Source organism: Protomyctophum bolini (genome assembly GCF_963924005.1).
Source record: "Protomyctophum bolini genome assembly, chromosome: 23".
Taxonomy (NCBI): domain Eukaryota; kingdom Metazoa; phylum Chordata; class Actinopteri; order Myctophiformes; family Myctophidae; genus Protomyctophum; species Protomyctophum bolini.
Genome location: NC_137884.1, coordinates 9888422 through 9915751, shown reverse-complemented (window position 1 = coordinate 9915751; position 27330 = coordinate 9888422). Strand labels below are relative to the sequence as shown.

The 27330-nt window shown below is 43.8% G+C and overlaps 1 protein-coding gene across 3 annotated transcripts in view; it reads left to right on the top strand.

Annotated features, from left to right (window-relative positions):
• Window positions 1–27330, top strand: part of pphln1 (periphilin 1) — a 39021-nt gene that overhangs the window by 8442 nt on the left and 3249 nt on the right. The window contains exons 6-10 of one of the 3 annotated variants that reach the window (XM_080757734.1): window positions 1428–1544; window positions 2331–2527; window positions 6836–6922; window positions 9733–9788; window positions 15518–15655. In XM_080757734.1, coding sequence (XP_080613860.1) covers window positions 1428–1544; window positions 2331–2527; window positions 6836–6922; window positions 9733–9788; window positions 15518–15655 — 595 coding nt within the window. Of the gene's footprint in view, window positions 1–1427; window positions 1545–2330; window positions 2528–4525; window positions 6002–6835; window positions 6923–9732; window positions 9789–15517; window positions 15656–27330 lie in introns of those variants that run through there. The other 2 variants (XM_080757735.1, XM_080757733.1) reach the window with 2 other exon arrangements.

Genomic DNA, 27330 nt, shown 5'->3' with positions numbered 1-27330 from the left:
GGCCTCTGTAACGTGAAATGTGTGAATATCCCTCTGTGAAATGTTTGTTTACAGTAACATAAGACTAAGCATAAATCCATGTCTAGTCTGCCCCATTTTGGCTCAGCTTATTCAGGGCTCCTGTGGTACAGTACAGTGCCTCAAGGTCAGCCTGGCTCCACGCTGTTCATGCTCACTCAGTGTCTACAAATGGTTCATGGCAGCACTGGTCTCCACAGGCAGGCTACAAATTGGGTAGCAAAAGACATATGGGTGCAGATAATCTTTAGTTTCAGCTTTGTGGTGGTGATATGTGGAGATTTTAAAGAGCACTACACCATTTCTAAGTAATGGGTACCGTGCGCATGCTTATCCGATGCACCAAAAGTCCGACATGCGCAAATCACCCGTTGCTCCCGACATGCGTTGCATCATGCTTGCGGTAAGAGTTTGGTGTAGGGTGTGGGACTAATGACTGTCGGACTGTTAGTATGTCGGAACTTATGCCTGTATCCCCACACGCTCATAAATGTACTATCCATGCATCTCTTCGCCAGTCTTATCTCCTCTCCAACCTATTAAGTCTACTGTGTCTTTTCTTTGTGAATGAGAGAGACTTGATATGCGAAAGATGATTACTATTCACCCACTCTCACTCTTTCCCATACATTTCCACTCTTTCCGAATAAACCGGGACACCAAAACCCCAAATTCACCCTAAAAGGATGATTTGGGTTTCTACGTCCGTGTTTTATATCACACATTCCAAGGGTCTTGTCAAATAGTAGAAATGGCCACTTGAAGCTTGTTGGCATTTTATAACGGTGTTAATGAGAAAGAATGGGGTCAGTTCGCCAGTTTCTACTGCTTGGCAAATAGTAGATATTGGCTGGCTGACCCCATTCTTCCAGCAGATATGTCTCCGTAAGCAACCTATAAAAAAACCTATTCGCCTATTTTACAATTATTGTTATATTAACATTGACTGTTCTTGGGCCTCAGCTTGAATGGCATTACATCTTACTTGGACTGGCTGTGCCTGTACCTGGGTGCACCACTATTTGGAGTCGTGGCAGCTCGCTGACAAAGCACAGTGACGGAAGCCGTGTGGTCGACATTCTTAGACTGTTATCTGACCGTTGGACATGTTCCACCTCCTGCATTAACACTATCTGCTTACAGTAGGACTATCGGCCAAGCTGTAACCATATTTGGTTATGCATCGCCAGCCACTTAAAATAACTTATTTTTGGGGTAATGGACGTCTTCCTTCGTTCTTCTTGTTTAGAAAGAAGGCTTTACTAGTGTATTGTGAGTATCTAGTCATTGTTTAAAAGAAGTACATGTACGTTTGATACTGTAACCCGTGTTGAATAAATCTGTCCTGACTGAAATATGTTCTTTGTGTTTTAAGTGTGGACATTTGTGTTTTTTTCCCCCCTCACCAGTGCTCGGGCACCACCTCCTCCCAGCGTGCGGAATCAGGCCCTCTACCCTGCAGTCAGATCGCTAGGAGAGGGAGACGCGGACACGCTCATGCAAGCCATCCTAAACCTCGACAGAGGGTATGAGTACATGACTTCTCTAAAGATTTAAACCTCGACAGAGGGTATGAGTACATGACTTCTCTAAAGATTTATATTAATATATTTAATATATTATTGGGAGAAAGAGCCATGGCAACCGAGCTGATAACGCTGGATGTCAGCTTTCAATCATGGGCAACATTTCCAAGTCAAGAAAAGGAGTTGAATGCTGTAATTGTATTTAGCGAAGTTAAAATGTTCCTGAGTCGGCGAACGTTCTAACCCGGTAGACTTGCAGAAGAATCTGGAATAAACTGGGTCATTGTTTTTGAGCTTATGTAGTTTATGTAGTTCTCAAATTCTGCCTAAACCCGACCCGACATCTTCGGGCCGGGCCTAAAATCTATGCTAATCACTAGGGTCGGGCAGGGCCTCGGGCTCCAGGGGAAATATATAATGAATGAATTAATGATTTTATTTATCTAAGTGTCATGCCACCTTGTGGCCCATCCCTCATGGGACAAACAGTACATACACTTCATTACCGATACTACTGATCGGATACAACATAAATACAACACTGTAACTAGCAAACATATCCCTTACTGGCTGTACATTCTCTAGATAATTTGCCAAATAAACGGTTAATAAGTTGTGCATCATTCATATCCATCATATAAAAAATGTATGCTAAAAATTTGTCGGACTGGGCCTGACCAGTTAGGGCCCAGGTAGGGGGCATTAATTTTCAGGCCGGTTAAGAACTCTTAAGTTTATGGCAGGAACACTCCAAACTTTTATTATAATTTTATTTTTTCCCCACAGAGAGGACCGAGATCCCTACAGGAGGAAGGCAGCCCCGGCCCCGGCTCCAGCTCCGTACCCTCCCATCAGAGAGCGTTCCCCCGCCAGGAGAGAGGTGGCCCGTTCCCCCCACAGTCGCTCCGGCTCCAGCGTCAGTAGCAGAGGATACTCGCCGGACAGGACCAAGGGGCTTCCCTTCCCCTCGCAGCAAGGCAAGAGTACGTCAATATCACCACCTCCTAGAATGGCACTGCAGAGTGTAGAGCAGTGGTTCCCAAAGTGGGTTAACGGGTCCATTTGGTTCCATTTGTACACTCTCCGAGTTACAGACCCATAAGGTTCCATCTGACTTAAATTAACTTTGATTTTTGAGTGGTGCAACCACTCCAAGGAACAGCAATGTCCGTGTTCACCTACCTATGTGTTCACCTACCTATGTGTTCACCTATGTGGCCATGAGCACCAGTATATGACTATGAGTACCAGTAGGGGTGCTGTTTTCAATATGCATTGGGGCCCCCAGGTCAAACCAGGGGGCCCTTGAAATGAAAATGGTTGAGAATCACTGCTAGAGCCGTAAAAACCTTCTCTTATGGGGGTCCTTGGCATATATTTTCAAATGGGGGGTCTGCGGGCTAATGAGTGTCAATTATGGGGTCCTTGATATGAAAAAGTTTGATAACGACTGGGGTTTGTTCCTGTAACAATAGTGTGTGCGCAAGGTGTTAGGAGTCAGTACACCATGAATGGTTTCATTGCAAAATGATATACTGTACCTTCTAATCCAGGGTGATACTGTAGGACCTACAGTAGGCAACTAATTGACATGGGAACCCTGATAAATATAGAGCTTCTGAATTTGAGAGAGATTAAACGTAACACATTCACTGCCATCGTCAATTCAAACCCAACCGCTCACTGCCATTGACGAGTACATTTTAGGGTTTTTATTGATTAAGTTAGATCGCACTCGCATGCAATGTATGAATGCCTCGTGGTTGCTAGGCGATCGATAATACCGGGAATGAACCAGAAGTGAAATGTCCGCCTACGTCAGCTTCAATGTAAATAGGTTTTTTCCAGCTGCTGTGTAAGCACAGCTGGTCAATAAACGCTGGCCGGTGCTTTCACGCCCACGTTCTGTACTTGAGACTTATCTTTCTCATTGGCTGCCTCGTCTCTAGGAGACCTCTAAGCCAATGGGACAGGATTGCAGCCAACAACAACCTTAGAGGCATCATCCCATCGTCTAAACGACTAAACCCATAGTCCAAACGCCATGACACTGTGTGCAGACCAGGGGGGCAGTCAGACAAGCCACTAAGGAAATCGGGATTTACTGAAAGTTCATATAATGGCCTGTTGTGGCGCTGTCATTGGGCTCAATAGAAGTCCATGTATTTGGGCCCAACTTCACCTAGACTGTATTACCTTAATAAACATGGTCATGAATACTTTCTGCTTCCAGTCACTAGTTTAAAGTCTCATTTCTAAAGTCATAATATTCTTTTTGGAAAATTATGGTCCCATTTATTTAAAAAATGACCATAAAGTCGCGTATGTTCTGAGGGGCGTGGCTACCGGCGTTGCAGTCTATGATCGGGATTCCCCACCCACTCGAGTCAAAATAAAAACCAACTAAGAAGAAGGGGTGAAGTCCCGCCTCGTTGTCTGGGCCAGCCAATGGCCAGCTGGGCCAAAACGGATCTAGAAAGATGGCAATTTACAATTCAAGGACTGACAGGCTTCATTTTACGTTCATGTTAGACTAGGGGAACGCTTTGTCCATATTTTTTACAGTCTATGGTGCAGACTGTGCACACAGGCACACAAATACGCTCTGACAATACTTTTTATCATCATATCACTGTTTCATCACGTCGCGCGAACCAAGGGATAACAGGTACGGTACGGTACGGCACGGTACACACACACGCGCTCCGACACTAAACGGCATGACACACACACACAATCCATGTAGAAATCGTTCAAAACAAGATGGAAATAACAATCCGGACGCCGCCATGTTGCCTCAGAATTCTTTAGGACAGATCCTGTTGTTGTTTCCACACACACACACACACACACACACACAAATACAGATATTTACATTTCATAGCACACTTCATGCACTGCATATATAATCCGGCAGCTGGTAATTAAATTAATTGTTCATCAATTCTTTAAAATGCATTTATCTTGGATCCTTGTCTCAGTTACCATGGCTGCACCACAGAAGGAGACTGCTACAGCCGCCCGCCGCCGTCGTAGGGGAGCGGTGGAGGTGCCCCAGAAAGTCTGTGCGTTTCCCGCGTGTGGTAACCGCATGTCGGGTATGGACGGGCACGCCTTTTGCCTATACTGCCTCGGAGAGAGGCACGCGCGCGAGGCACTCGGCGCGCCGGGCGGCTGCTCTTCGTGCGACGCGGTGGACTACAACACCAAGAAGAGCCGTTTCAAAAGGGTAAAAACTTTCTACAGCCAGGGAACCAACCACCTCACCGCAGCAGACAGAGGGGTACCGTGGCCCACCGCCATGCCACGCCGTTGCGCCAGCGCTTCGGCGCCCCGGGCTTCTTTGGACCACGAACGTGAGGCCTTCCCGGATCGCGAGTCCCAGCCCGTGGTGAGGCCTCAGCAACACACCTCCTCCTCCCAGGCTTCTGCAATGAGGGCTCCCAGCACGGCCCGCAACGGCAAGGCCTCTGAAGCATCATGGTCACTGGCGAGGCCTCGTCAGCTCTCCCGTGAAGCTACCCGGTCATCGGCGAGGCCTCGTCAGCCCGCCCGTGAAGCTACCCGGTCATCGGCGAGGCCTCGTCAGCCCGACTCGACCTATGGTAGCGAACGATCCCTCCGCGGAGCACCCAGGACAACGGTGAGGCCTCGTCAGCCCACCTCGTTCTCGAGTGAACTCGATGCCGACCTGGAGCCCTCGCCAGACAGGATGTCTCTCTCCCGCGAGGTGTCCCTGACTGGCTCCTGGTCTCATCACCCACGGCGACAGTGGGGCGACATGATGGACGAGGAGTTCCCCCTCGATGATGACGACGAACTCCCCTCCTACCAGGAGTTTCCCCGTGAGAACTTCTAGGTGATAGATGAGGCAGCACATCACCCCCCCTTCACCCACCCTCCACTGGCTTCTGGTCAGGTTCTGCATCACCTACATTACAAACTGCTCCTCCTCACCTGCAAATCTCTCCATAACCTAGCCCCACGATATCTGAGAGACCTCGTCAAAGACTACAACCCTGAGTGGAAGCTGAGGTCTTCGGACATGGGGTCCCTCCTCACCATCCATCACGGAAAAAAGCAGACCCTCGGCAATAGAGCCTTCTAAGTGGCAGCCCCTGCCCTTTGGAACTCTCTCTCCCCATGGAGATTCGCCAGACGCCTACTCTACATTGGACTCTGTCAAGTCTGCACTGAAGAGACATTTGTTTACTCAAGCTTTTGACAATTAGTTTGTTTGCTTATTTTTTCGGTATCGTAAAGCGTCCTTTGGTTTCTTGATACCTGCGTACGTATACGTTATTATTATTAATGGGTCCCGGGACACAGGGGTGGTCTTTTAGATGAATCCCGCGGACATTTTATGAGTCCCACTTCAACGAAGTTACCAGTCATATTTTGTAATTTTTTACAAAGTGCAGCGTTTAACTCCAATTATAATATTATAGTTATATTCATGTAGAAATTCATTCATTCATGTAGCCTGTCTGAAAGAAATAAAAACAATTCCAAATCTGACACCTTGAATATTTGCTAAGTATTATGCAAACGCCAACAGTGCAAAGTATATGTATTATAGGCAGGTTGTTTGAAGCATTCCCTGGGTGGTCTGTATATTGAGACACATACACACAGCCCCCCTCTTCCATATAGAGAGAAATGTTATTTTTCCCGCCCGGCTCGTGTGGTCTGGCGTACTTTCTGACCCGTGTTGAGATCGCCAATTAGGCAACACTGGTAGTTTGCGGCAGTAGGCTAACCATTGTAGGCACTACTAGACAGACTCCTCTGTAGCAACGTTGTGTGTGTGTGTGTGTGTGACTGTGTGTGTGTGTGACTGTGTGTGTGTGTGTGTGTGTGTACACTGCGCTGAGGCTACTCGCCTCAGCTTAGCTCCTCTCTGCTTCGCTCATCTGTTATACTCAAACAAGTGACCCTAAAGAATTTGGTCAAAATGGCAGTGTCCATATATGGAGCTGGCTTGTTCTAGCATCATTCTGACGTCTGCATAGACTCCATATTTGGACATGCCTGACAAAGAAACTCCATACTCCATATATGGGCATAAAAGGGACACAGACATAATATTTGACTGGCACTCGTGGAAGAATGAATTAATTACGGTAATACGTGGCAGTGAATGTGTTGTACAGTCTTTTCTCAGTGATAGACTTACTGTATAACATTTTTAAATGAAACCGTTTCCTCTCTGCTTTTCTGCATTTCCATCTTTCCAGCTGCAAGTTGAGCCCTACCCTGTGATTTAACGGTATGACTAACTGGCTTTACAGGTGCAGACGGTCCCGAGGGACTCTCTGCTGGTCCCGATCACCTCTGGGGGGCACTCTTTTCCCAAAAGAGCGGACATGACACTCTGGGTCGGTACACTGTTAACCACGTAAGCTAGGGTGGACCCGGGTCACAGAACAGACTGGTCTAAACCACATCAGAACTCTCCTCTCTCTATCATCATCCTGAGCTTACTTAGTCTCAGTAGTCCCCTAAAGAGTAAACGCTGCCCCCACTCAAAGAATGCTCCTTCATGTTCTGTTTGACCTGGGTCTGCTAGTATAGTGCTGCAGTTGCCCTGTAACTGCTGATCTGGTATCGGAGATATAACGGTTGCCCTGCTCAGCGAACAAAACCGCCGTAGGGGGTTTTCCCTCTGACTCCAGATCAGTCATTAGACTCTAATGACTACAGTAATTGCCTCTAATGATTAGAGGCAACTTCTCTGTATATTCGTGTGTATAATCTCTTATCTAGTCTTTGTGGAGAGGTACCGTAGAATTGCGTTTTATAGTGTGGACCATCCTGCAAATTATAGCCTATAATATATATATATATATATATAAGCATTTAATGTCGTCACGTGACATGATTCAACAATATGCACAGTCGCCTGTGGCATTTACCATCCATCTTTTTTCACTAGGTACAGTAGAGTGGGCAAAGGCCTATGCCTCGTCAACTTCCTGCTATTCTTCCAGCCACGCAGACATATAGCCAATTACAAAGCTTTAATCATTTTTGTAAGTAAAGTTGGCTGGTTTAAACAGTGACCGTGGCTGCCACATTTTGACATGCTTGCTCCAATCCCTGTGGCCGGGATGGACGGGGAGGTTCAACCCAGGCCCTGGTAGTTTGTAATGTTTGACTAGGAATGTATGCGTATTCTGACTCCTGGAAAAGTGTAATACTCTAAATGGCACTGATTTACTCAGACTGTAAGAGCACATTCTATGGTACCTCCCCATTCACTCCCTTGTAGTTATCGGGCCGTGTTCTTGATCTCAACATAATCTCCACAATGATTTCATATACATTTCCATCTCAACACGTCACTTCTACTGCAATGTGTTCAATCTGTACTAAAACGGCAGTGTAATTATACTGCGGTTGTTGGTGTTTTTTGGAACATTGTGATCTGGGATGAACTGGGATGAATCCCTACATGTTTGACCATGGTTTGTTTTTTCAGTGCCCGAGAGAAACATTCCAAGACATTCTGGGGAAGAGAAGAAATAGGATGCTGAAGTTTAGAACAAGCCTTGCTGGAATAAAATGCAAATATTTGATTTATACAACACCAGAATGCCTTGTTTATGCAGCTGTCTGGAAGATCTTCCACTTTAAAGATCATAGTCTCACAACTTGGAAACCACAACAAGGACGCTGCGATGTATTTGTGTGTGTGTGTTTGTTCTATCTACACTGTTGGCGTAGTGTTTTGTAGCGCATTGACGTGCTCGGCGAGACTCCTCCTCGTAACGCTCCAGTAATTGGATGTCAGATTACTGGCCGCGGTTTTTACTGTTTGGGAATGGATCTCGGCCTCTTTTCAAGGTTGGAGCCCAACAGCATTAGATGTGCTGTTCCTGAGGCTACGTAGCTTAGACAGCGCATCAGGTGAATCAGGGGGTTGTGGTGTAGGATCAGTGAGACCCTGTTGTTGTGATTTACACAGTTGGACTCCTGTGGTTTGATTTCTCTCCAGGGTATGAGTAGATTATTTTGCTCAGAGCGAGATGCCTGGTAAGCACTGCTTTGGGTGCAACCAGGCATAGAATTAACACCAGCCAAATGCCAGTAGACTTCTTCCACCAGCCTTAGCTTACTGGGGCTTAAGGTATTGTGCCAGTGTTGCTTTGATGTATTTCGGCATAGTATTTGCTCTGTTTGGAAATATTCTCTCGTTACCTATAGTTCCGTCGACGGTAGAAGAAAGACGGCATACAGAGGAATTGTATCTTAAACAAATTAAGGCTTTCAATTTAATAATTTCCATTTAATTGTAAATGGAGTGGGTGGATTTTTTTCCCCACACGTGCTGTGTCCCTAACTCCTTCCCCGGGTGAGGTAACCCGAGAGACGGCGCGAAAAGCATTTCTAATGCACCCAGCACCTTGCCCTCCGACCCCTCGGCCCCCTCCCTCTGTCTGCCACTTTGTCAAGCCTCATAAAGATGCCACCCGGTCGTGTGTGGGAGAAGAGTGGAGGGGGATAAAGTGTCTGATGGATATTCCTGCAGGCACACTTTTCCACACTTGAGACTTACACCGATTTTCTTTTTGTCGTTGTTTTCAGAACCAGGCCACAAGAATTCCCCTACCGTCACGGACACGGTGGATTAAGAAACGGAGCCGCAATCGGTACTTGAGGGTTTTGACCTGTGACAGGTCACATGAGGAAAAGGCTACTAGCTAGTCGAGCAAATGGCAAAAGAAGCAGAGTAAACGAGTGCCAAGTAGGGAGCAGAAATCAGGGACATTGGAGGGAGAGAGTCGTCGGTTCGGTGGATGAGTGCGGAATTTACAGGCATTTTAGCAGTTGTTTGGACAGCACTCGAGGGTTATCATTTGGACCGTGGCACATAATAGCTGACCACCTGTTTCAAGATTGCTCCAGATGTTCACTGGTGCAGGAGATGTGTAATCACACACTAGATAAACACACACTCACTTTCACCAAGTCACTAACCAGCCTCTCACACATCACACACATCTTTCTGACATATTAATGATGGTGGTGGTGTGGTGTTCTGGGTGTATTCCCTCCAGGTATTCTTCCTTTATTTTTCTAGCCTTCCAGCTTGATGTGTTTACTCCCATTTCCCCCACCCCCCCTTTTCTACACCTCAGTCATTGTCTCAATTCTGATTATGTCTCATGTCTTCTCTGTTCCCCAGATAAAGTTCCAGGGCTGTCGCGGGACGGCTCGCCTCAGAGCACAACGTCAAACAAGGTGAGCCGTACAGTGAAGGAGTTTGGGCTAAATCACAATGGATTGCCGGTTTCATTGAAAGCCCTATTTTATAGCCGATCTACAGTACATGTTCACAATGCGTCACAATTTTGGAAAATGTTGAACCGGTCCAGGGTTAATGTTTTAATACCCCCCCAAAAGTGTTTTTATTACAGAAAGATGTGGCATTTTAACCAGACAGGTTAAATGTCGCGTGTCTCTTCAATTTCTTAATTTCCCGAAGCCTGTTAATACAATTTAATATAACAATATAATTTCAGAATTAAACTGGCATCAGTGAGGGTATTCAACGTAGAGAAATGTTACTTCACTCAACCATATGAATACTCACAAGGGGCATACTACACACACATGGCGCCAGGCCAAGAATGTAATTATTTTAGGGGCAAGGCCACTTGGCCTTTCATTATGTAAATCTTCTGAGGGCACAAAGGTCAAATGCCAGGGCAGCAAGGCCATCAAGTAAAACAATAATTTAAACCTATTAAACCCTATAGACTTAGTAAACTGGACCTCAGTTTGCTCTGTACTTACTTACTTGAGCCACTTTTTCGCTCTAGTCTACACCGAGTTCCCCCCAGATTATGGATGCTGGGATCCAAGTGAATAAATCCGCCGAAATAATGAAACGATAGTTCAGGATAATTGTATTTTTTAGTATAACTGTCTGTGGAAAAAATGTAATAAATTCATACATGCTCACTCTGGAACTGATCAGTGTCACTGGACCGCATTGGAGATGGGTTTAGAATTCATAATCTGAACAAATGACGATGGTGTCCAAAACCTAAACCTTTAGTCGACTAAATCTACAGTTTATTTAGTCGACTAAAATGTACCTTGGCCGGCTGGGATGGCATTGAAATGTCTGATTTATAGACGGCTGTGTGCCGAAAATAACAGATCTAGAAGTTCACAACATGTCACGCTGCGACACGTGAGCTTGTAGATTCTATTTTTGGAGAGTGACAACTGCACTACATTGTCTCTTCTCCACTAGTCCCTCCCTAACATTTTAGTCTAGTTTTTCTTTTAATAATTCATATAATTGTCAATATGTTTTGTCATAGTTTTAGACATCATAGCTTAGTTTTTATTTTGTTTTCGTCAGGGAAAAAGCTTAGTCCACAGTGCAGTATGATACTGTATTACTATATAATAATGGCACAACAAGGCAAACTGAGGGGGCACGGCAGCCATGGCCTTCATGGCCTCCATGAAATTCCTCCTCTGACTGGCGCACAAAGCACTACTGCGGGAGCTCAGATGATATCCTCTTACCAAGGCCCCTACCTGTTGAACCGTGTCAAATGTCCAGCTACAGAGTGAAGTGCCGCTCGCCTCGTATCAATTGAAACCCAAGTTCTTCCAAGTGCCAGGCAGTTTAGCTGACTCAGCTCCACAATGCATGTCTATTCCACAGTCTATCCCAAGGTGTAAGCATGTACTCGATCTCTGTCGCTGTATGTCAGAATGCATCTGGAAGTCCTTAAATTCGCCCTCTCTCATACATGTCTGCGTGCTTAGTCCCGCCGAAGTGTGTTAATGGCTTCTAAAGTGGCCCTCGCGCGTAGCATGAAAGGCAGCAGCGCCGAGCCTTGTTTACCTGAAGTGTAAGCAGACTTCAATCACTAGCAGGCAGTAATGGGGGGGCCAAAGGGGAGGCTGAGGCTCGACTTACACACACAGGAGCGAGCTCCCGTAAGTAATTTTTGCAGTGCAAAAGTGTAAAAATGCATTTTTCCCCCCAATAATTTATTGTAAACACACAGATCTAGATTCGACAGCATGTGCTGAATACAAACTTCACAGGTCTGTCCGCAGGTTTACTACATAAGTGTGAAATGTTTGAAACAGATGTAGAAAATGTATTTCAAAGTTTAATGCCTCCAAAACATGGGGAAAATATGGACATATTTCTCTTCTGTATACTGTGGTCATAGATCCATTCAACAGCTTACTTAAGAAGACATACCTGACCTTGACAGTGCATCGTGAAAATCTGGTAGAAAGTCGTTGCCTCGCCAAATTTGTCATGTCATCATGTTTTACTAAACGCCAACCAAGACGGTTAAGAAATTGACGTTAAATTAAAAAAAAAAGTTATAATTTATTGTATGATATATGTGGCAGGACTTTCAAATGACAAAAGGTGTAGCAGCAGTAGCCCTGCATGTGGTAGTAGAGCAGTGTAAACAGACCAGTCGCCCCTGGACTCGCCTGTGGCTAGGGATACTGTGTCTGACGAGGGCCACCCAGTGTGTGAGAAGGGGCTAACAACTCATTAGCTCGACTCATAACTTTATCGCAGGATCTTAAGCCTCCTGAGCTAAAGGGAGCTCCCTGCGGACCACGTTGGGGGGGATGTGTGTGCGCGGGTCATTGGGGCTGAACAACCGTTCTCCTTCTTTACTCTGGAAGAGTGAGCAGGGCTGTTCTCATTTCATGTCGTCAGCGTCACGGCAAATAGTAGAGCTGTTTACCAGAGACAACTTGAAGTCTCTTCATTCTTCATTCTTATTCTCGGTGGCATTGGTGCAATGCCACGCAATGGAAACTAATTCCTTAACCCATTCAGGCCTGATGTCGAGAAAATGGCAGACCTACAGTGGCGCGCTATGATCTTGTAGATCTGCTATTTTTCAATAGCTAAATTATAACAATGTTTAAAACACCAAAAGGGGTTCCCGCCAAAAATGGGTTAAATCTGGAACTTATTTGACACTGTTGTCACTTAGGACAACTACTGGTTTGACTGTGAAGTGCATAAGCGCAGCATCTCATAGAAATCTGGTCTAAAATGCAGGGGACCCTGTTTTGAATCCCGGGTAGGACATCAAAGTTATCGATAGCAGCTTTAACATGCATAAAACATAATAAATTGCACTGACTGGATCTCTCATTTAGTGCATGATGGTATACATAGCACATTGTGATGATTTCAGCAGTAGTGGTTGAACAGACACAAGAGGTAGGAATAAGTTACTTGTTTGCTTTCTAGGTCTGATCTGAATGTAGTTGTGAGGGGGGAGGAGGGGGTTATTCATCTGTTTTCACTTCCAAGCAGAAGCCTGCTTTTATCATATCATTAGCATCCCTCAGATCCTCCCGGCGACGTCTTGGTAGTGACTTAAAAGTCGCTATGCTTCTAATTCTGCCTGTGTTTGTAAATGTTTGTTGTATACTCTGCGGATCATCCTCTTAAGCAAAGCAGGGGACACACTGATGGTTGATGAATCCAACCACATGCTCTCTACACCAGAGATCTCGCGCGCGCGCGCACACACACACACACACACACACACACACACACACACAGACACAGCTTCTTCCTCACTTTCCAACGTCCCCCACCCCCCTATCAACCGCTGTGATGAAAGTGATTTTTAGTGGGTCCACCGAACCTACATACTGTAGTACATAAACACACACACACAAATTGCTGCCGTTTGATCAAGTTGGCGGTGCAGTGTCGTCGTGCCCTGCTCTCGGGGCGCAAACCCATAACCTTGGCCAATATGAAAGGACGAGGTTGTGCCCCGCATAAAGCCAACTCCATAATGGTGCCCGGCTGCTGCCTGCCTGCTATGGAGATTCAACAAATGTGCACATTAGAGACAGACAGAGGAGCTGGCTGGGTGGTTGTTTAGTCCCAGTGTGGTTTACCTTATTACTAATACTAACGAACCAAACGGCACTGGCCTTTCTATACTTAACGGTAACGCTTCAATATATCCGGTTTTCCAGTCAAACACTGAAAAGTGGCAACACATTTTCTATTCTGTCATTCAGTTTGAAAGTGGGGCCAGTTCTGTTTGAATCCTTTACCGGCCTGCTTGTAGTTGTTCTTTGTTACCCAGCTAAACTGTGCACCAAATGTAGTGGAAATAATGACCATGTGTTGCCAGTATGGCAGGGGTGCAGTGCATTTGGGCCTTGGAATCCAACTTTCCATTTGAATAGAGATCTGATTTCCAATAGCTTAGGATTGGCATCAGTTCACCTTTTTAGCCTAGTGCGGAACAAAATACATCTTCCAAGTGTATACTGTTCGGTATGTGTTTATAGAGCGGGACATCCTTTTAAGCCTATGTAGCCAGAGTCCATTGAGCTGAGGAGGTTAAAGTATCGGACACAGATATTTGCATTCCAGATAAGCCAAAGTAAAACAAAGGACTCCACCATCCAGATCTTCTGTATGTACACAAAGGCCCGTCTCCCAAGGATCGCCTCTGGCGGAGGGAGATGGAAGCAGAAATGATTGGATGACGCCGCCTAAGTTTGCGTGTTTATTTCAGGCCACGCTGGGCCTTTCTATAGCCCCCCCCCCCCTTCCATCTCCCTGTGGTCCCTAACTTAGTGACGTGGTCCGTTTCCTCCACATGTATGAGCGGAGTTGGTCACGGTTGACTTAGTTCTACTCCTGGGACACTGAAGCCCTAATAGACTCATCAGGAAGCTGGAAGGAGAAGTTGTGTTCGGTCATCCAAGTTGGCCTCATTTCACCCGCGCCCCACCCCCCAAGCGCGCGACTGCCGCATTCTGCTGTTCATTACTCCAGGACACTGGAGCAGGGTTTCCCAACCAGTGGCCCAGGGGTTGTCCAACGTTAACGGGGGCAACAGACAACTTTTAACACTTTGAGGGCTTTACATTAAACGATGACATATACCCAGGCTGCCGGGATTCTTTAACCCATTTAGGACTGACCTCAAAATTAAAAAAAAATCTTCTAAATCCTTTCAGTTTTCTGAAATAAATATTTGCAAAAGAACAAGCAGTAGGGGCTCGCAAAGACCAGTCAAAACCACCGTTCACTTGCATTGAACTAATTTTCCCAGAAGCCCCTGCAGCCCAGTGCACGGGTCGATTTCCAGTTTCGTCGTCATCATAACGCGACGACCTCGCCAATAGGTCCGCGACAAATATGCTATTTATTTTTAATTATTAAAAAATGGTGAATTAAACACAATATAAAACAAATAGAGGGTTTAGCCTATTAAGCAGGGGAAGAAGTTAACCACTTTCAACCTGGCGTCCCTATTTTAGGCATCTCATTATAGGCAAGAATTTTCGAAAATGGCGAGAATAGCCGATCTTCAAGCTTACAATTGCAGATGCACGATTATCGGTCATCGCTATCTGCAATTTTGGCATTAAAATAAGCTACTATGTGTGGGTGGGTGGCTGGGGCGGCTCGCCAGAATCGGAAACACAATGGATGCGCGGCTGCATATTTCAAAATATAGGCGCTAAAGTACAGCAGATATGGCTGATTTTACTCTGAAAAGCCTTCCATTCTTACCATGTGCTGGTCACGCTAAAGTAGAAGCGTTAATATTCCAAACGAGAGGCATGCTGAAGTCCGAACAGAAGACCAGAACCCATCTGGTCAAAACCATGGCGAGTTCCCTAGATTAGGAGATACGAGGCGGGCCATTATTTTAGAGCCGCAAACAAGGAAGTGAACGGCAGTGCGCATCCGAGAATCAACAAGGAGTACATTTTTATATAAAGTAAAAAGACCAAAGGACGCCTATACACGTCCTTAGGACCCCATGGTTTTGATATAAAATACGTGTATATAGACATCATTAGCAAAACTTGTGTTAAGAGCACTTCAGGGCTGCAAGTCTTCTCTTCTTCCCTCTCCGTTTCACTCTTCTCTTACACAATAAAACACGTTATGTACTTTTCTCTCCCCTCAGGAGGAGATCCATCCCTTGGAAAGTGAGAGAGAAGAGCCGCTCGCCCCTCCAGTCCCAGAGGAGAGCCACAAGTCTCCAGATGACTTCCAGGAGAGACGGGCCAAGGCCATCACAGCCAAGGCCCAGGAGATTGAGAAGGTGCTTTTTCAATCCATCTTATCCATGATTAGCCAATAATTGATCCATTTTACATTTTTAGGTGTTTTTTGCTAACCAACAGAAACACCTGCTTAGTGCTTACACCCTACCAGGACAGGAATCTAACTCTCCTGTCCATAAGCTAGCAACGGATACGTCCCAAAGATGTCCCGACTGTTATCATTTCACCAGCCCACTAGGTTTTTTAAATGGCACAGATCTAAAGCAAGAGAACTGTGACTGCCTCGCTTTTCTCCTCTACGGAGCCACTTTGCAAGGTAATCAGACAGAATTGGGAGTAGGGCTGTAGGATATGACTTCAAATCAATCATGATTATTTTTTGAAAATGTCAGATGTACCTCAACAAACTCACAATGTGTCGCGATGCGTTGTGAGCTTTTCTATTTTTTTGAGGTGCTTTTGAATGGTACATTTTTTCAGTTTTGTTGCTGGGGTGCTAGTCAGGGCGGGGCCTGACAATAATATAGTATTTAATAACAGAATCAAACCCTACAAACGGTGCATGTACCCTCACATGAACCCTTACAAATGTAGAAGCAGAAATTGTCTAAATTTGTCAATAAACCAACCCTTAAATGCACAGTAGGAAATCGCAACAATAATAAATAGACACAACACAGTATTTCAAGTTCAGTTTTCTTATATTGAAAAAAGTAGAGCAAGGGATGCAGTTCAGAACAAAATAATCCAGAATCCACTGGAGCTAACTACAGCACAACTCTCCTCTCTTCCGACTCACTGCACCTCCATTCATAAAAACGTAACGCTCCGTGCGTTGCTTGCCTCGAGTGCGAGAGTGGTTCTTAGTGGTTCAGACAATGGAGAGGTGTGTGTGTATGGGCGTGCATGTGTTTAGTTTAACTGACAGGTTCAAGGTTGCTGTTAGAAATTATGGTGGCTCCAAACGGATCGCCACAGTGTAAACACAAACTTTGTCCTAAAAATGCCATTGATAATGAATGGCCAGTTTTTTTGGTAAACGCACACATTAAAAGACTTATGATTGGCCAGAATGAGATGATGTATGATGACGTATGATCATAAGAGCGCCTCTCACTTCACACAGGTGTAAAGTAGAATACAGGGTTGATGAGTCAGACTAATGAACTTGCTTCTCAATTAATCGATTAACCTACATACAGTACATGAGCAAGATTAAGTGGGGGCCGCACGTAATTCCTCTCCCGTGCTTGCGTTTATGGTTAGGTTAGGGTTTGAGTTAGGTTGTCGTTTGTCTGACCTATGACTAGTCTGAACTAAGTACTGTACCCAGATTAAGTCTGTTCTTCTAAATATTGGTTTTGATATATTTTCAGCTAATTTCCCAGCCCTAATTAGAACATCCTTCTCTCATCTCCTCATTGTATCTTAATGGCCATTCTAGCTGTTAAAATAATGGATGCTTTAGTTTAGTTTAGAGAATTGCATGCATTCGCCTACCAGTGTGGGCTGTGGACATAAACCCTAATTTCCCATCCTGTAGTGTAGTAAGTCTTAGCAGCCACAGGCTACATTCACTAGTGTACTGCTGGTGCCTGGTGTTAATTTTCCCCTCCCTGACTGGCTTTTCTGTAACCGCCCATTATGTCCCTATGCCAGTTTAATAACCTGCATAGCTTACCCACCACAACCCTGCCCCAGGTCTTACCCACTACTTATAGCTACAGTACACACACACGCACAGGCACATACATTACACAACACATGTATAATTATATTTAGTAAATATCACACGCAAACTCATGCAATCTGGTACACACGCACGCGCACATACCCTTGTGCGAATACTTGGATTCACATATTGGGAATCTTTATTCCATGCATGGAATGTGCGGGGACTTAAAGTGATGATGGTTGTAATAAGCACTGGGGGGGGGGGGGACAGCGCAAGACATGCGGTACAATAGACTATTGTCATAATGCACCACATCGAACACGGCACCATAAATACACCCACACTGTACCGGGGAACAAGAACACAATGCACCAACACACAAATCCTCAACACGCCTTTTCAATTTGAGAATGAAAGCCCTAGCAAAGCACCGGTTTGCCTGTCCAGTAAACCGGTGGGGGGGGGGGGGGGTTGTGTGTTAGCAATGATGAAACCACCTCGAGGCCCTTGGTTTACTCTGCTCTGCTCTGCTCAGTGATCTAATGAAGGCCATGCCTGCATCACTGGGCCCTACCGCTGCTTAACTGGGGTCATAAAATGTGAGCCAGCTCTGCCCTGGAGCACACTCGGGGCCCTCACATAGAGCTGCGCCACAGAGCCCTCTGTGTCTATTATGGCAACCTGCTGACACTGCAGCTTTTGGCCTGTTTACTAGCCCGTCTCTCTCCCCAGTCGCTTGTCTCCCTTTTGCCTTGTAGTCATCTCCCTGTCTGTCTCTGCCTTAACTGTACTGTACATCCCTGCCGTACCGAGCGAGCTTTCTCCTCATCTCTTTTGTCTGTCTATCCTTTCTTTGACTTTGTTCCACTATCATTTTATAAGCCATCCTGCAGAATGTGCAGAAAGCATTTTCTCTCTTCCTCAGTCTTTTTTAGGCTCAGGCTAAGAAGTATCCAATACATATGGTGAATACATTTGAGTACTTCGTACTACGTTCAGGAACTACACTAATTCTGCCAATCTGGGGAAATGTCATGATTGGTGTTTGTTTCCCAGCTGGATTTGCATGGCACATATACTTCGGTCCCGTTTAGACTGGCAGCTCAAATCTGATTTGTGGTCTATCCAGATTGGAGTCACATTGTTTTTATGCAGTCTGAACAGAAAAGAAAAAAACCAAAACATGATTTGAACTGATTTTAGTGAACCAGATTTGTGTCACATTCCATAGCCTTGTTCAGACTGCATAAAACCAATCTGATTCCAATCTTGATGGCAAAATCAGATTTGGGCTGCCAGTCTGAACAGGGCCTATGTGACAACCAAACCTTGTCTCATTTTCTCTGGGCTCAATGAAGTATATATATATATATTCTCCAAAAGATATTATTACATTTTCTCCACCAGAGAGAGACAGTTTTGCACTCTGTCCGTCCGTCTGTCTGTGTGTGTGTGTGTGTGTGTGTGTGTGTGTGTGTGGGTGTATGTCCGTCCGTCCGTCCGTCCGTTACCAGCTAATCTCCGGCACCGTTGGCCCCATCCATGCCAAACTGTGCACACACACTCCCTGGATGCCAATGACGAACCTCTGACCCAAATATCCAGCAACGGTCTGTTATAGTGCCACCATGAGACTGAATTTGGCAAAACCAGGGGGGCAGTCAGACAGATATTTTGTGAAGCCACTAAGGAAATCGGGATTTCCTGAAAGTTCATATAATGGCCTGTTGTGGTGCTGTCATTGGGCCCAAAAAAACCCATAGCCCCATAGAAGTCCATGTATTTGGGCCTATGGGTCTATGGGCAAAACACATTTCTGTAGATTACTCGTACACATTTTATCCATTTAGTACATAATGTTGCAAATCATGAACGCAGTGAAACTGCACCTGAGGAAGCAATGCCACTTGACATTTTTCAAATCAGCCTCATGGTGGCGCTATAACAGGCCACGTCACATCTTTACATGCACCGATCTGCATATGCACAAAACGTGTGCACACTCCCTACAGCCCAAGGAAAAACATCTGGCCTGCATTTTTCAATTCTGCCTTTTCGCGCCACCAGGAGGCCCATTTATGTGCAACACACTTTTTTTATATTAAGATTAATATAAAATCTCAAATCTCAATCCTGGTGGAGACCTGTGCCCCGAGGGGCACTTTTTCTACTTTAATTTAGATTAAACCGTGACAACAATGGCTTCCTTTATAGAATGCTAACTTTCCAGCAACACAAAGCCTGAAGTTTCTATTAGCTTGGATTCCTCATCGATGATGTCACTGGTAGACAGGTTTATGAACTGCCCGCAGCCCTTTTCTGAGACAGAAATGGTATCATATTAGCATTAGCATTAGTAAGGACCAATTATATGAACATAGGTTGAAAATGGGAGAAGTAGTCATTTACCTCCAGTTCTCAAAATCTACTACGCAGCACTCCTAAACATTAACCATATACCCATCGACGTAGGTCACACATTGAAGTTCAGCAATATCTTCTCCAAACTACAAAGCATACACAGACACAAGCTTGTGGAGCCTTACGCTCCATATCTCCTATACATCAGAGCCAGCTGTCTTTCCCTGTACCACATTTCACTAATGTGTACTTTCCATCATCTGCTAGCCAACAGAATACACAGCACTGTAGCCAGAGTATGCAGTGCTGTGTGAGTGTTTCGCTGTGTGTTTGTATAGCTAAGTGAACCTGGCCCGTTGTAATTCAACCTGAGCTCCGTTCTCACTGACAGAGTTGACTCTGGCTGTGGGCACATTCTGACCGCTTGTAGTGAGCGACAAGTAACCAGAGGCACAAGATGGGGATTAGGTAGTAGGTACTATTCATTACAGTGTCACGGTTATGCGATACAAATCGGATTTCATTGCACTCGTGAAACAGTGTAAATATTGTGGTTGTTATAGTCGGGCACTACGTGTTTGTCAGAGACGATACAGCTAAGTGAGCCATCCAACGGTCCATCTGTGATCGGTGTAGCAGGCGGCCACTAGAAAGTTCATGAGTCTTGACTCCTGTGACATCATCCATCAGCGGTCTATCATCAACCAAGTTCCTGAGAAAACAGATGTCCCCCGTATACTCTCATTATAACCACTTAAGCCCTATATAAATGATTTTGTCGAATGACAAATTGTGAAAATAGTCAATCTATCTGCTATCTTTGCTATTTTTTAAAATATGCCCGAAATAGGCATGCCAAGGTTAATGTGGTTAGGTGGAGCTGGGTGAGATGTCAGATCTGACATCTTAGAGTTGCTCTACTTTCATTCACCCCTGTCCTTCGCATACCGTCCACACAGGCTACATTCAGATTTTCATTTATTAACTAATAATTGTATATTTCATTTAACCCATTTAGGCCTGACCTCAAAATTAAAAAAATAATCTTCTAAATCCTCCAGTTTTCTGAAATAAATATTTTCACGATTTTTCAAAAATAGCAGACCTACAAGCTCGCTATGAGCTTGTAGATCTGCTATTTTTTCAATAGCTAAAGCACAACATAATGCTAACACCAAAAGGGGTTCCCGCCCCAAAATGGGTTAAAGAAAGCTTAATTGAATTAATGAAGACTTATGTGAAAGTAGTGAAATGTCCACAGGTTTATGCTTGATGTAAAGCCGGATCATCAGCAGACCTAAGCTACGTCATGCCCTAACCACCCAGGTTCAAGGACAGGTCCTTTCCTTCCTGATTGGATAATAACAGGGGAGGGGTTTCAGGAAGTGCGTTTGAATACAGGAAGTACAGTTTCAGCACATTGTTATCACAGAGGACTGACTTTCCCCCGCATTCGGGGCAATTGTTGTGAGCTGCTGTGATTGGATACTTCCTCTGAGGAGTTGAGTAGGTGAACTGTCATCGATGGGCAGCTTCTAAAGAACATTCATCAAAAAGATGATAAATGGAATGTTGTTAAGCTGCTAAATTTGACCTGAACATGATTTTACCTAATTTTGGGCGGGAACTCCTTTTGGTGTTAGCATTATGTTATGCTTTAGCTATTGAAAAATAGCAGACCTACAAGCTCATAGCGCGCCACCGAGTGGCGCGCTACGAGCGGCGCGCTACGAGCTTGTAGGTCTGCTATTTTTGAAAAATGAACGACTGACATAGAAACATAGCTTTTTCAGAAAACTGTCAGGATGTAGAAGACATTTTTAGAATCTGATCTCAGGCCTAAATGGGTTAAAACAATATCCAGATTATTTTTTGCCTCGATTACGATTAAAGCGATATCTGCTATTCGCAATTTTTGTATGCCCCTGTCAAAGATTTGATGTGTGATTTAGTAGGTGGGGAGAGAGGGTGAGCCAACTGACCACTGGGAAGAGATACTAGTCTTTGTAGTAGCCACAGTAATTATGCAGTGGTCATGGGTGGTGTGAACTGTGAAGAGATATGAAGGAGAGGCACAGAAGTCAGGAGTGTGGTAAAGGGGGAGACATTGAGGAAACCTATAGAGATAGGTTGGATTTGCGTAGAGGGAGCAAAGAGTGTGAGGAAAGACCTAACAGGCATAGAGAGTGAGAAAGAAATATACTGACTTAATGAGCAGTAGTTTTGCCTTAGGATGAGTCTATGACCGAAATGGTGAATGCATAGAAAGGAATAGATAATGTGGGAAAGAGACTGAGAGAAAGCCATATTGCAACATATCTGGTTGGGTGAGGGATCGAGTGAGAGGAGTTGGAGAGAGACTGGAGCAAGGGAAATGGGGCATGAGGGGAAAAAACCATGCAGCCAAAAAGAGTGAAAGGTAATGTCAAAGCAGGCTAGAGACACCGGGGGAGAGAGAGAAAGGGAGAGAAGAAAGATGAGTTGTGTCGTGGAGTATTTGGCGTGTGTCCCAGAGGCCTGTAAGTGAGTCTGTCCCGACTGGAGTTGACAAGAGTTCACATAAGCCATGTCATGATGCAACGCGTCGAGCTTAAAAATAGCCACTCACTCGTGACTCACTTATTTTCCCTTGCTTTATGGAGAAAACCAACTGCAGAGATCGAATCCACCGTATTGCATCTGGCTTTGTCGAACGTCTATACTTCATACGAACACAGTTGTTTATGTTCAGGCCAGGGGGAGTGAAGTAATAACTCACTTGGTTAAAGATGTAGACGGTTACTACGCTAATCGTAATGCCCACCAAGCGCATTCTGATTATTTTATGTATTTATTTTTATAGTGCACACACCGCTGAACTATTAGTATTTTTCTCCCTCTTCCTTGAACTGCACCTGGAATCATCAAGTTCCCTAAAGTGCCGTAATATCCTACTAATAATTCTCTTACACTAAAATTGTCTGAAAGGGAGTTTATTTATGCATGCATTCATTCAAAGATTAGATCCACCATCTGGCAAAAGTAATACCTGTTCCTTCAATGTGATTAATATCTCTAAATCCCAACAAATTATGGTGCTTTCCCCCCCCTTTTTTTTCCTTTTTTGGAAAGTAACTCAACTCTTGATTGACAAAATAATGATAGTCTGAATCCTCCTATATTGAATGTGGAGCTCCAGGTAATAAATTCCTTCCTCCCAAACGGATACATGGCGTTTTTGAATGGAACTTGTCATATTATACAAGTGATTCATATTGAGAGCATATTAAATTACTCGCCTACTTCTATTAATGCTAATAATAGTTTTTAAAATCCACGTGGGAAAGTGCGTTCCGGAGTGAGAAGTACGTTATTGAGAAATCAGTGTGGGAAGGGAACACGTCCTGAGCGTGACCCTGGGGGGGCTACTGGCTACATGTGTTTTTAATTACACTACACAAATGGCAACTGTAAGAAAAACAAAAAGAGACGAAATGTAAATATCATTTGAGCGTTGTTTTGCGCTTTCCCCCCTGCGGTACGCTCTCTTGCCCTATGCCTTGTCGGTGCATGTTTTGTAGCTGCAGGTAAAAGACAGTCAATCAAAAACGGGAGTTAAAAGTTGTTGAATAAGTGTTCAAATCAGAATTTGTTTAATCTCGACTTATAATATCTGTTCATTCAAAACTACAACATTGAAAGAATTGAGAGATATAATAATTGTTGTTGTACTAAGTCTTGTTTTTCAGTCAACCCCCCAAAAAAAAACAAATGTGTCCATATGGAACGTACCACTCAAAAAGTAATGCTTCAGGGCCCTAGCACCAGAGGATATTTTGGAACAAATAAACTAAATGTAAAATACATAAATAATTTCCAGTACCAATGCCATTTTACAGAGATGTGTTTAAAGATGTATAGATGTATATGGATAGATTATATAACAAATTATTTGTTTAATTGAAAACGTTAAAAATAGTTTTCTGCAAAGCCTACAGTCAACAGGCAAAATTTCAACTGCATTGTTTGTGTCAGCCTATGGACTCCACTGTTTTATGAGGCTGGGTGTGAAATAACACCTCCTCTACTAGATTCCAACACCTCTCTCTCTCATTGTGCCTCCCAGCACCTGTCACAAACGTTAAATGCCCCCAGTAAAAAATGTTTTTTATTGGTTCTTGGGTCAGCCTGGCCAATGACGAGCCATTTTTTTTTGTTTATCTGGTTGGCACAGTGTTGCATCTTAACACCAGAGTGACTGCTGATAGCAGGGTATTTGCACCTAAATGTCAGGTAAAGCAGGAAGGAAGTGTGGTTTCACCTCGGTCTTCAGAACCCCTTCTCTGCTACATTATGACCTTGGACTATTGGCACTTTGAAATCTACAAACGGCCAGCTTGCTTTTACACCGTAGAGGTCAGCCGGCCATCCATCCACAGCTAATCTCATGAACAGATTTTCTATGTGTAAATATTTAATTAACTCAGATCCACTATCCCGCCATCCTTCCACATTTGGGCAAATCATCAATATGTGTCAAGAGTTGAAAAGGGAAGCCACACCATTATTAGACCCCAATCTTGTTTTTTTCCTAAACGTATATCCCATTTTAAAAGTGCCATTCAAACTGTTGTTTTTACCATGTTCATGTAAAGTTGACAGGTGGTCTACATTCACCAGTCATAGCCAACTGGTTTCGGTTATACTGCCCGCCCTACAAAGCCAAAGTGCAGTAACTACGAACAAAAATATTACTGAAAAATGGGTTTAAAAAAATATTACTGAAAACTGGGTTTAAAAGTGTTTCAACTGGTCAGCCAAATGAGATATCGGCAAGTGATATTACACTAATTGTCTTATCTGTTCTTGAGGTAATTGTTTATCCCCCAAAATCACACAGGCTAATATAACCCATCGTTTTTGTCATTTCGTCATTTTTTTCAAATCCTCAAAAATGATGAAAAACGGCGCGCTATAGTATGCCGTACGATATGGGCTATAGCCCACGGTCCAAAATGATGTGAAACGAGGCTAACTTTTTTTTTCAAAATTTCAAAAAACATGGGCTATAACCCATCGTTTTTGTCATTTCGTCATTTTTTTCAAATCTTCAAAAATGATGAAAAACTGCGCGCTATAGTATGCCGTACGATATGGGCTATAGCCCACGGTCCAAAATGATGAGAAACGAGGCTAACTTTTTTTTTCAAAATTTCAAAAAACATGGGCTATAACCCATCATTTTTGTCATTTCGTCATTTTTTTCAAATCCTCAAAAATGATGAAAAACGGCGCGCTATAGTATGCCGTACGATATGGGCTATAGCCCACGGTCCAAAATGATGAGAAACGAGGCTAACTTTTTTTTTCAAAATTTCAAAAAACATGGGCTATAACCCATCGTTTTTGTCATTTCGTCATTTTTTTTCAAATCCTCAAAAATGATGAAAAACGGCGCGCTATAGTATGCCGTACGATATGGGCTATAGCCCACGGTCCAAAATGATGTGAAACGAGGCTAACTTTTTTTTTCAAAATTTCAAAAAACATGGGCTATAACCCATCGTTTTCGTCATTTCGTCTTTTTTTTCAAATCCTCAAAAATGATGAAAAACGGCGCGCTATAGTATGCCGTACGATATGGGCTATAGCCCACGGTCCAAAATGATGTGAAACGAGGCTAACATTTTTTTTCAAAATTTCAAAAAACATGGGCTATAACCCATCGTTTTTGTCATTTCGTCATTTTTTTCAAATCTTCAAAAATGATGAAAAACTGCGCGCTATAGTATGCCGTACGATATGGGCTATAGCCCACGGTCCAAAATGATGAGAAACGAGGCTAACTTTTTTTTCCAAAATTTCAAAAAACATGGGCTATAACCCATCGTTTTTGTCATTTCGTCATTTTTTTCAAATCCTCAAAAATGATGAAAAACGGCGCGCTATAGTATGCCGTACGATATGGGCTATAGCCCACGGTCCAAAATGATGAGAAACGAGGCTAACTTTTTTTTCCAAAATTTCAAAAAACATGGGCTATAACTAGTGGTGTCAAAAAATATCGATATGAATCGATAATCGATTTTAACATTAACGATGCGACTACATCGATGCACGTGTGTCTGGATCGGTCAAAATAGCGTCTGCATCGGACGTTGGTTCGATCCTAAAGCTGCGAATCGATATAATTCAACTAACTGCAGGAAAAACACAGATGTACAAGCCCAAAGCGCTGTGCATTGCGACGGGTAGATAGCTTGTAGATCTGCTACTTCCAGCGCAGGACGGGCGCATGCTTATGATGACGCTCTATTGCATCAGCAGCCAGCGACAACAGACGAGCACAGTAGCAGCATAAACCACTCGTTGTCAGACGGAATACACACGCAGATACGAGTCACGACACAGCATGATTGCACATCTGTGCTTTGCCTTTCATCCACGCTTCTATAGCCTTTTACATTTCATTTCCCATCCACGGGCACAAGCAACGTGATATCAACAGCTTCCACCCGATCTGGATGGTCGTGTTGTTTCTGACGAGGGTAGCAACAGTTAGCATGGGAGCTAACATTAGTTTAACTCTGGTCCATATCGTTGGAAGGAGTCCTCCTTAATAACTCTATGGTCCATTCGTTCCCCAACCCTCACACTCGATGCTGCGTTTACACAGGCAGACACAAAGACGAATGGGAATATCATTTGGAGCAGGCCGAGCAGCTACTGTACACATCTGTTTGCATCGACAGTATGACTGTATCGTTGCGTCTGGTTTCACTGTCCACAGCAGGCATGACCTGTCAAAACAATGCACTTCCCAAAGCTCAGAGATATGCCACCAGTCTCCACCACCTATAAATTCAAACCCAGAATGTCTTTCCCCAGCTATCTCATTCCACTTTCATTTATTTTATTCCATAGTCTTAGTTTTTCTCTTATAAAGTTGTTTTTATTAGTTTTCTAATGTTCCCCATGAAAAGCGTCTAAGTACTCAGAGAAGCATTATATAAATAATAATATTATCACTATTATTATTACTACTTTTTTAATTGCCTATTCATTCATTGATTCACTCGTATCCAAATCCATTTGAAATAAAAGCTCACTGATCAGGTCAAATAGGCCTATTGATATGTGATTAAAATGTGATTAATTGAGATTAATTAATCACAAATCCTCCAATTAATTAGATGTTTTTTTTAAGTCCCAACCCTATTCTTTATAGATCTAGCTTCAAATTAAAAATCTAAAAAAGGTTAAATGTGTCAGATCGCACCGTATCGCATCGAATCGCATCGAATCGCCTCAAATTCCACAAAATCGAAATCGCATCGAATTCCACCGAATCGAATCGAATTCGAATCGTTCTGTGTATAAATGTATCGTCTCTGAATCGCATCGTAGCCCATGCATATCGATACGTATCGAATCGTCTTGTAAAGGAGAGATGCACACCCCTAGCTATAACCCATCGTTTTTGTCATTTCGTCATTTTTTTCAAATCCTCAAAAATGATGAAAAACGGCGCGCTATAGTATGCCGTACGATATGGGCTATAGCCCACGGTCCAAAATGATGAGAAACGAGGCTAACTTTTTTTTTCAAAATTTCAAAAAACATGGGCTATAACCCATCGTTTTTGTCATTTCGTCATTTTTTTGAAATCTTCAAAAATGATGAAAAACTGCGCGCTAT